This window comes from Amphimedon queenslandica, unplaced genomic scaffold (assembly GCF_000090795.2).
Source record: "Amphimedon queenslandica unplaced genomic scaffold, v1.1 AMPQUscaffold_13397, whole genome shotgun sequence".
NCBI classification, from domain to species: domain Eukaryota; kingdom Metazoa; phylum Porifera; class Demospongiae; order Haplosclerida; family Niphatidae; genus Amphimedon; species Amphimedon queenslandica.
In genome coordinates this window covers 192,109-203,558 of record NW_003546367.1, presented here as the reverse complement: position 1 = coordinate 203,558, position 11,450 = coordinate 192,109, and the positions used below count along the sequence as shown (strand labels likewise).

At 35.5% G+C, this 11,450-nt stretch overlaps 1 protein-coding gene across 1 annotated transcript; it reads left to right on the top strand.

The window, feature by feature from the left end:
* The first annotated feature begins 9,424 nt into the window (after positions 1 to 9,424).
* LOC109582184 (ATP-dependent DNA helicase PIF7-like) lies at positions 9,425 to 11,037 on the top strand. Its single transcript, XM_019996838.1, has 2 exons — positions 9,425 to 9,944; positions 10,259 to 11,037. Exons 1-2 carry the CDS (start codon positions 9,425 to 9,427, stop codon positions 11,035 to 11,037), a joined length of 1,299 nt encoding a protein of 432 aa, XP_019852397.1.
* The last annotated feature ends 413 nt before the right edge of the window (positions 11,038 to 11,450 follow it).

The window sequence follows — 11,450 nt, the reverse complement described above, 5'->3', positions numbered from 1 at the left end:
TATCAATGCAAAAACTTATATTACCAGAGCGACTTTCAATTATACAGGTACAAAGTTAATATTTTTTGCATGTCAGAGACTTTGCTAGTATTAATAATTGCAATGAAGAGATAATTTGTTAATAGTTATATAACATAATTACTAAATTAAAAAATGTAATTATATATTCTAACTGCAACATCTGCAAATAATAGTATTGTTACCTTAAGGTACATGCATATGTGTTATATACCTAATGCTTTGAAGTTGTGAGGATTTTGCAGACAATAGGAGTGGTCCATTGCCAAAGAAGTCAAGCATAGTTTCTCCAACAAAATTTGCAATATTTTTTAGCCTTGAACATAGCACCACTTTTGGTGGTTGTTATCATTTTGAACCCAGCAACTGTCAGGGAAGAAAACAAAGCAATAATCTTCTCATTCACTATCTCTTCATTATCATAATTATGGCTCAATCATTCAGCTTGTTATGTTTCCTGAGTCTCTCAATGAACATTTTGTGCCTCCTCTTGGAAGAGTTTTAGTGCCATGAGGCAGCAACATTACGAGAATGGGCTTTATGTTCCACAGCACCATTTTACTTGGATTTCCTTTGCTTTGTGTTGGAGAGAACTTGGATAAGGTACCATGTCCAGTTTTAGAGGACGACACTTTAGAAGCAATTTCAACTGCCAAAATGGATGAATTATATTCTTCACATATTTTGGTTGTATCCTTGGCATATCGTTGTGGAGTGACATCACTTAAGAAATATTCTTGTAAATTACTACACAATAGGCATAAAATCTTGCCACTCATGTCATGGGTAGATAGACATATTAAATATTAGGTAACTATAATTAATGATTTATTGTAGTAGAGCAAAACTATCAGTAGTTAACTGCAATTTTTAAACAAAACAACCATGCTATAAAACAACATTAAAGCAATTGACAGTGTGTTTGCATTTTAAAGGTAACATTAAGTTACCATCTTTCAAATCATAAAAGTCATTTCATAATTTTAGCGCTTGTAATGCCACCATAGTCATTATTTTTTTTTCCAGTTTCTATTTACCTAAAGTGAGTATGATTAGAGCTAATAAACTTTCATTACTTACCACTACTGGCTTGCAGCTAAAATATTGTAAGAGCCTTACCTGCCTATAATTGAAATTAACATTTGCAAAAGTTTACATGATCATTGTAGACTTACTTATACTCCTGGCAAAAGGAAATGCCATGTTCCAAAACTTAGAATAAGCTATACCTAGCAGCAGGCAGCAACATCATTGATGTGTGTTGCTGAAATTCAACATGGGCATAGTCTGGAAGCAAAATAATCAATGATAATTTCTTATTTTCTCAACTTTTTCAATGTTATTGCTTTATCAAAAACTTCTACAAACCTGTACTAACATGATAAAAAGGACTGCGAAGTCACATCACTTTGGTTTTAGGTGTTTTCCTTTGAGCGATTGAACATCAGGATTGTAGAGATTTCATGTCTTCTTTTCGTGACTAGAGATGCTTCAAGTCTTATTTATGCTTTTAGTAGGAATAAAAAGGCTCCAGACATCTTCACACCTCTGCAAAGAGTTTAATGGTTTAAAACCAGCCCAGCAGCAACCACCCTAAAGCGGAAGTGTTTTGTTTGCAAGGAAGTGGGCAGGTCAAACAAAAATGGCTGTTAATGAGTCTGGTTGTTTATCGCTTTGTTGGCTGTTAGTGTTACTCGTATCGTAGCTTCTTTCTACACATTTTGTTCTTTTCAAACCCAAAAAGGCCGTGGGATACTTTAATGATCAAAGTATTTGTGTTTTAATTTTTGAAGTTGGGCCATTGTCAACTCACCTCACGGCCACATGAGACAAAGATACCTGTTATTTCTAAACTGTAAGTTGGACAATTCTTTTTATTTTGTATGTTAGCATGATAGTAAATGAACATATAAATCAACATAATATGACATAATGCATCAAGAAACAAAGTCGTCAGTTTATACTGTCAGCTGCATGTGAATATTAGTGCTATGAAATATCTAAAGTTTTATGAAAATCTGTATTATCTCTAATTCTAAATCATCATCGGAGCTTTCTTTATATGAACTTTTATCGTCCATATCAATGGCCTGTGTTGCCGTCTGTGCCACAGCGCTTATTGCATTTTAGCAATAGCAGCACTTGCATCCTTGTCCACGATAAGAGTTCTTTTGCCTATGACCACTTTTCCCTGTTGTGCAACCTATCTTACATTTACATCCACAAGGAAGGAATTAAGTATTTTGTCATCGATTTTTGTACTTCAGGTTCTTCCCAATCAAATTCATGTGAGTCATCACTTAAAAAAGCCATCCATTACTTTCAGGTGGACCGAAATTAATAGATATGTCAGGCAAGTAAGAATTTTGCCGCATTGCACAAATGTATGTTGATCTTAACCAATGATGCCAGAGAGAAGTCAGAAATAGTAAAAATTGTTCTTCAGATGTTGTGTTCAACAACAGCATTTCTAATTATTTCTATTATTCTTAATTTGTATCTTTTCTGTTAATGATGTGTCAAAAAATTGTGGAGTTGTCTTGGTGCCTCTGATTGATGAAGAGAGATACATGATGATATTTTCTTAAAATAAGCAGTTCCCACTAGTCGTAAAAATGCTAGAAGTCCTTGATCTCTGTTGGTTTGCTCAAAATCTCCCAATGAGGCTACTGCATCCCTGCCTGCAATGATGAAAATTGAAAGAAACAATTAGAAAATGATTCCTTCCCTATAGATGTAAAATAACATTTTTTGGAATACCTTCTGTGGATTAAGATGATGAATGTGGGTCATTTTGCAAGGCAGTTAACAAGTTGTTTACACAATTGTAAGTCTTTACATGAGTGTTAAGTGGATTTATTTGTATATTTATGCTCTTTGTGAGTTGTTGGCAAATTAATAGTCCAATGTTGTAAATGTCAGTGTATATTTGTATCTTCAATGCTGTGCTCATTTTGACATGCCTCCACATTCTTAAGTCAGCTTCAAAAGTATTAGATGAATAGTGGATGTCTTGCTCAGGAACATTGTTGATTCATGAAGTAATCTTCAATGGGGCTATTCCAGTCTCATTGCCAAAGCAACCAGCAAAATATCATTTTATTCTCTTCTAACCAAAATGAACCATTCTGTAAAATTGAGAGATCAATTGCTTTTATGAGTACGTACTTACACTCCCTGCACTAAATTTTGTCTGGCCATTTTAATGAAATTGCTGAATGTGGTGTTAATTTAGTGTGTTCGTGTGCAGTTGTTTCATTTGTGGAATTATCACGATGATGACGCTCAAATTATTTTGGGTTGAAGCCATTTTTATCTAAGCTGTCAAAAATTAAATGTAACTGCAGTACTCCTTTAGCTTCATGCTCTATTACAAACCTTGTAAAAGGAAACTTGGCATATTCTGCAATTGATTGTATCTTCGTAATGGTTTGGTATTGATTATGAACATTACATCTACTGTAACAATCTCGGGTACACATGAAACTTCTGTACCAAAAACTGATGCTGAAGCACTCGCATACCCTTATTTCAATTTAGTAGTCCAGTTGATTTTTGGGGAATCCCTTTTTCATGTGCTAGAGCCCTGGGTAAATTGAGTATTGCTCTGTTGATTTTGGTAGGCCTGTGCGTTCACTCCATGCTATGCAGCTCTTTAAGTATTTAATCATTTGTTGAGTTACCGTCAATTTATGAGAGGTTTTTTGTTTTTTTTTGTGTGAAATGTACTCATAGTTAGTAATTTCTTTTATGAATGGTGCTATTGCCTTCTGTCATCTTTACATCAACTAAACTATGCCACACATTATTTGATTTAGTAGGCTGTCCATTAATAATAGCATCAAGTTCTGGATTAGGCAAGAAATTAGAATCTATACCAGCCTCATTTAAAGTTTCCATTGTTTTTTCTAATGGAAGGAGTAAATAAAACATTGCGCCTTTAAGAGCCTTTAAAGAATTATGTGTAGGCACTTTTAAGGTGTGTCTGCCTAGTCTAACAAGTGTCTGACAACATTTGGCCCTCTGTATTATTAACTGGCAAATTGAAGGATCCAAATTTTCCAATTCTTTGGATAGTGGCTCACAATGTAACCCATTGAGCACACGTGCTGGAACTTTGTTTTTCCTAATAATAAGTTTACAATGATTACAAATATGCGTAACTTTATTTAATGCTGGAGGATCATTGTCTCTAATGTAATCTAATAGGATATTCCAAACATGGCTATCTAATTAATTAGCTTCAGTGACAGACTTTTTTCTTAAAAGCCTCTCACAGCTACAAGCATTAACAATCTGATTATACAAAGCTTTCTTAAAATCATCAATAGCATCTAAATACTCAAAATAAAGTACATTATCTAAGTTTGGTATTCTAAATGGGTCTTCTTTTCCATCATTTATAGCCTAATACACATTATCAAAGTCAGTCCCATCAGCTTCATTAACTTTTAAATTTATCAATTGTGCTATGTCACCATCAGCAAGAGAAGAATGAATAATATCTATTGTTAAATGGGCACTTCTAGCAGCATACAAGTGTCTTAAAAGGCGTCTCAACATAGGAAAATGAACAGATGCATTGCGTAAAATATGCATCATACTTTTACAATCAGTATCATTACTACTACACAAAATAGTATGGCCTATCCTTTCACAAACAATTTCAGAATATTTAAAATATTTTTCAATGCTGTTTTCATTTTTTTACCATTATTGACAAAAGGTACCGTATGGCGGATAGGAAAATTGGTCTTTAGAGCGTAAAAGATGGAAGTCCAGGGCTCCATTTATGATAAAATTACTGCAGAGAATGCAAAATGATACTATGTCACTTTTAGCAACAATGCTTGACTAACAGAGCACTCAGGTTGATATTTATCGATGAATTTTAAAATCCGCCATAAGGTACCTTTTGTCAATTATAGTCACAATTATCGTTACGTTTGCAGGTACCTTTTGTCAATTATGGTCATAATTATCGTTACATTTGCAGATACCTTTTGTCAATTATGGTCACAATTATCGTTACATTTGCATTATCACACAAATCATGTACATGCTCTTGATCTATTTCTTCGATCTTGTCATACAATGCTTATTAGGACAATTATCACTTGCATCTAACTTCAATGATAGAACTAACATCACTTTCTAATAAAGGTTTGCACCTGTCTGTACAGTGCCATTTGAGGGTAGGCTTTCTCTTATTAGTGTACATTCTATTATTACCACAATTGTCATATTCAGAGGCACTATTATCATTACATTCTTCTGTTCTATCAATGCATGACTCATCAACAATCCCGGCTACATAACAGATTCCATCTGTATCAACAGGGATTGCAATTGGACTATCTAATTGGCTATCAGAATTATCATTACAATACAAATATGCTGATTCATAAAAATAAGGCTCACTATTTTTTGTGTACCATTTCTCACCAAAATCACGAAAACTATTCAATAATTTCCTAATGCTATTTGAGGCATGTATCAATATGCCTACTTTGTGGGATCTGTTTTTCAAAACTGATACTTAAAATAGACTTGATGCAGCATTACATTTACTTTCATATGATGTGTTCTCAAAATCTACACCTTTCATACTTGAAGGTAATAAATCATCAACTATTTCGGGCTGTATTATAATGCTTCAATAATTTTCGTAAAATAATATTCCTTTGCTTCACTATTTGGTGCAGGTAGTGAGTAATTAGAACGATATCTATACAACATTTGACCATAATTACGATCATAATAATCATTATTTAGCCGCCTCTTACTTTCTTTATTTAGTGCCATTTTTTATTCATCCATTTTGTTATCAGAAAATTTATATCTAAGAAATTTTTTTGTAGTATGTAATTTAAAAACAAAGTGGTGACTCAGAAGCAGAACAAGGTTCTGAGCTTTGTAGCCAGAATAAAACAAATATGATGTCTAAAGTATTCTCAAGAATCACTAGAAGGTAGAAACCTATGTAAGTCTTAGTTATTTGAAATAAAGAAGTAAACACAATTGCTGCCATTGGACTGGCACTCAGTGAAGCCTTCTTCCTCATTGCAATTCAAACTATATATATATATATATATAAATGAACTACAAGTGACTAGGCTCAAGTAAATAAAGTAAGACAATGAAAAATAGTTTTAATCTTCCATAAATAGTTTACATGCTTTCTCACCTTACTTATTAGAATAGGAATTCTGAAAAATCAACGGAGCAAGATTGCTGCCATAGTTAAGGAATATCATATATGGAAGATTGAATAGTGGAGACCATACAAGCCAGATCCACTAGTCAGCCCATCCACACACACATACATCAACTGGTGAACGTGACTACACCATAGTTTAAAATATTATAATAAAATGCTATTAATTGAATAAACAAGTGTTATACAGGTATATATAATGGCTTATAGTAGTTCACTAGTTATTATTGGTGAGTATTAGTTCAATGATATGTAAAAGTCTGTCTAATTGGTTCATTACATTATTATTTCCCTGCCACCATCCCCTTCCTCTCCCTCCCATTCCACTCCCTCCCCGGCCCCTTCCTCTTTGGTGCGACGGTCTAAACTGACTGCGAGCCTGAAACTGCTCATGCCGGGCCTTCCACCTTTCTCTCCCTGTTCCTCAATTGTTCCCTGGCCTGCCCCGTTCTCCCCTTCCTTTCCCTGGTCTCCCTCCTGTCCTGGGCACCTCTACAAGGAGACCCGCCACCTCTACCACCCCTCTCCCAGCTCTACCCTCTCCCCGTCCTCTCCTGGCTGTCCCTACTTGGCCGCGACCGCGATCTTCACGGTCAGTAGCTACATCATTGGGATGCCCGTCTTCCCGTCTTGGCGGTTGTGTTGGAGGTGGTCTTATTGGAGGTGGTCTTATGGGAGGTGGTGGTCTTCTATCTCCTAGTAGTGCTGAATCATCTCCGGGCTCATGTAGAGGTACTGGTGGTGGTAGCCTATTTGGAGTCCCTAGTTGAGAGTTCATTTCTTCCTATTAAAGAATTATATCTTACTTTAATCATAATTATCATACAATCAATTACATCATTGTCGTAAAGTAGATTGTATTCTTCATTCTCTTCTACGACATCAACTTCAATACTACTACTCTGAAATCAGTGAATGCAGCCGTTGTAATTAATTGTTTAGGAGCCAATAGTAATAACTAATGTGTTAAGAATTAATTAATAGGTCTACAGTAGTTCATCCAATCAAATTAGACCACGTCTTTATTATTATTATTATTATTATTAGTCTATTATAACTAAGCAACCTATGTAAGATGCACAGTTTCAAAAATTACTTCAGTTAAGAAGATAAAAACTTCCATACCTCAAACGGTAGCTAAGCAGAAGTGAGTTTTACCCCAATGGATGCTTGCCAATAAACAGCACCCACACACTACAACAGTGTCGCCACGTGAAAAGCAAAAGAGGAGAAATATCATATTCTCTTTCTATGGCCCACCAATGAAATGTCGTGTACCTCTACAAGACATGAGTAATAATAAAAAGAGATGCATTGATTATTTAAAACAAAAGCAACGGGAGCATAGATCTAAAGAATCTCAAGAAGATAAGGCTAAAAGATTGAGAAAGATGTGGGAATATGCACAGAGGACTAGATCTATTCAAAGCTAACAAATCAGCAGATCACAGAGAAGCATGTCTAAGTGATCAAATACAGAGAAATCAGCAAAGATGTACCAATGATGAATCAGTAGATCACAGAGAAGCTTGTCTAAGTGATCAAAGGCAGTGAAATCTGGAAAGATTTATCAGGGAATTAGAGGCTCAAAGACGTCCAACTTACCTAAGTGAAAGATGTGCCAATGAGTCAGAAGCTCAATGAGAAGAACGTCTCTTAAATCTTTGTCAAATAAATCACGAAAGGAGAGCCTCAGAATCTGAAGAGCAAAGAGCTCAATGAAATCAAAGAATGTTGAAGTATCATAGAGAGTTATTGGTTAATCAACCACAGCAACAGCTATCTAGAGAACACCTCGAAAAATTTTCGAGGCCATTCGTTGTTGATGCACTCAGGTGGCTAAAAGCAAAAAATACTTTATATAGTGATGTAAATATTGATGAATCTATTATAGATAGCAATGACTGTTCTGACAGTAATAATGAACCTGAGCAAGGTACTAGCATTGAGCTTCCCCAAATTGAATGTTCGGTAGTCAGAACAGATCATACACTACAAATTTAGAAGCCATTGACTTCATTAGAAATGGATCATAATAATCAAGTTCATCAGCTTCCTCGAATAAGTGGCCAGCCAATACATTTATACGAAGATAATAGTGCAGAAGAAATGGCATTTCGATGTCCATTTCCAAATGAAGTCAATGGTCTTCATACAGCAAGAGACCGACCAATATCATTTACTGACTATATTCAATCACGTTTACTTAATGCTGATGCTCGCTGGTCTAGTAATATTCCATATTTACTATGGTCAGCAAATTTACTTTAAAAGATAAGATTACGTGATTCTGTATCAATTGCAATGCAAATTAGATCACCATCATCATTGGGTAGCACAGGGCGTATCACTGCTGTGAATTATTAAATGGAGATTTAAGTGAAAACCTAGAGCTTTCAGAAAATTCATGTTTTTAAGCGTAATATACGTGGTTCCTAAGCATACTGGAATAAAGCAAAGCTTGATTTGTTTGCCATGTTTAAAACACTAGGTCCACCTACTTTCTTTATCACAATAAGTGCAGATCATATGAATTAGTTTGATTTAATGTGTGTACTTGTAAAATGTGATGGAAAAAGCCTTAGTGATGAAGAAGTAAAAGAGCTGTCTACCTCAGAATGTAGAAGGTTACTAAGTAGCTATCCAGTGGTAGTAGCACATTATTTCTCTCATCGCTTTCAAGCTTTTATGAATCATATTAAATGGTGCTAGTAAGCCTATAGGTGAAGTAAAAGACTACTTTGGAGAGATGAGTTTCAACAAAGAGGCTCGCCTCATATACTTAGTTTATGGTGGGTAGAACATCCACCAGATCTTAAGACAGTAGAAGGTAGAAGGAAAGCTCTGGGTTTCATTGATAAATATGCTAGTTGTCCCATACCAAAAGATGGTGAAGATGATGATTTAAAAGATTTAGTATAGCGATTACAAAAGCATAATCATACACAAACATGTAAAAAAATAGACAATAGCTGCCGCTTTGATTACACAAAGAGGCCAAATGACACAACTTGTCTTTAAAGAAATGCGGACATTGGAAACAAAGCCCGTTTCTACATACTGAAACGTGAAGTAGGTGCTGAGATAATAAATCCATACAATCCAGACCTACTAAAAGCATGGAGAGCTAACATCGACATTCAAGTAGTAGGAAATGTCTATGGAGCAGCAAAATATGTATGCCATTATATGTGTAAAGACGAGCCTCAACAGATTAAACAACAGATAGCAAGAAAGCTAGACAAATTGACGGTAAATTGCAGCCAGAGACAAAAACTTTTTAAAATAGGAAACACTTTAATAAGTCACAGGATCGTCGGTGCTCAAGAGGCAGTATTTTGTACTACTGGTTTACATTTAAGAGGTTCTAGTCCATCACTTGTATTCATAAATACAAATAGGCCAGAGAAAAGAGGAAGACTATTTAAGTCAAATAGAGAATTAAGAGTTATGAGTACTGGAGATGATGATGTCTTCAATCCTGGTCCATTAGAGAGATATCAATCTCGTCCTGATGGAGAACCATATGACAGTATGAGTCTAGCACACTTTTCTGTATGGTACAACGTTGCTGATAAAAATTATGAGCCACTAACTTCTTGTGCCCAACCTAGATATGATCTAAAGAATGGTCTGGGAAAGATATATCTAAGAAGAAAGCTAGCATGCTTGAGATTACCGACAATAACACAAGAGTCTCATGGGGATAGTTAATAATTATAATTTAATCTTTCTTTATTTGCCATGGAGAAATGAGACTCTCGATTTAATTGGAAATCATGGCTCTGCTCATGCATCATTTGTAGCAAATAAAGATGAATTACAAGTATTAAGTACAGAACAACACACCTCTTGCTGATGAAGTACAATGAGCGACAGGGCAATTACGTGTACTAAATCAATGTGGCGATGCTGTGCACGCTCCTGTTGCTCCTTGTACTTCACACCAAAATTTTGAAAATAATATTGAATGTGATGGTTATGATCCAATATATGGCCATGAATTATGTCTCGATAATGTAGCCGCATTACGACCTGATGATAATAATAATCATCAAAATCTATGTGGTCAAAATATAGAACAAAATATTGGTGACATAGAAGATGCATTGACTCTGGACTCTATCTCAAGGCGTCACTTTTCAGACTCTGAGTTTGAAGCAACAATAACGAGTCTTAATGATTCCCAGAGAGTCCCTTATGAGAAGGTCCTTGAGTATTCAAGAGCAGTACATGATTTTCAAATGAGGACAAGAGAGTCAATGCCCAGCCCTTTTTGTACGTTTATAACAGGTGGTGCTGGAACTGGTAAAAGCCATGTTATAAGTGTCATCAAAAAGCATTTAGAAAGAGCTTATATTGGTGCTGGAAATGCTTGCATTTTAATGGCACCAACTGGTGTTGCAGCCTTTAATATTGGTGGATTAACTATTCACCAGGCTCTCAGTCTTTCTGTAGAGCATGGAAACTCCACTGGCTACAGAAAGCTTGGAGCTGAAAGATTAATGGAGCTAAGACAATCCTGGAAATATGTGAACACCATAATAATAGATGAGATAAGTATGGTCTCATACTTAACAATGTCCTTCATTCACCAGAGGCTAACTGAAATTAAAGGAACCGATGACTCTGAGGTTCTCTTTGGAGGACTGAATGTCATTGCAGTAGGTCACTTCTTTCAGTTGCCACCAGTGAGGGACAAATTTGTGTTTCAAGATGGCAGAGGCTATAATCCAGGCTCAACACACTTGTGGAGAGATGAATTCAAATTAATAGAACTAACTCAAAATATGAGACAATGAGGAGATACAGAATATTTAGATATTCTCAATCGCGTGAGAATTGGTTCTCAGACAAAGTCTGACATAAGTGTACTCCGATCGAGATTGACAAGTGGTATCAGGGATCCCATTGATGTCAGTCAGCCTCCATTTGTTGATGCATTATGCCTAATGCCTTTAAAAGAACAAGTAGAAGAATATAATGACAGTAGATTGACAGATTTATCATGCTCTAATAAAATATATAAATTTGATGCAAAGCATTCAATAGTAGATTCAACAACCCTAATTCCTGATGTAGTATCACATGAAGAAGTCCCAGAGTCGCTCATAACCTTCCAACGATAGAGATTGTGCTGGCTTATCAAGGTGAAGTGAAGTTAGCCTTGGGAGCACAGGTTATGTTTTGACGTAATATTATATGTGAGGAAGGA

Coding starts and splice junctions, on each gene's coding strand:
- LOC109582184 (XM_019996838.1), top strand. CDS start 9,425: ATGTGTAAAGACGAGCCTCAACAGATTAAACAACAGATAGCAAGAAAG. Junction 9,945..10,258: donor ACAAGAGTCTCATGGGGATA/GTTAATAATTAT, acceptor TCGATAATGTAG/CCGCATTACGACCTGATGAT.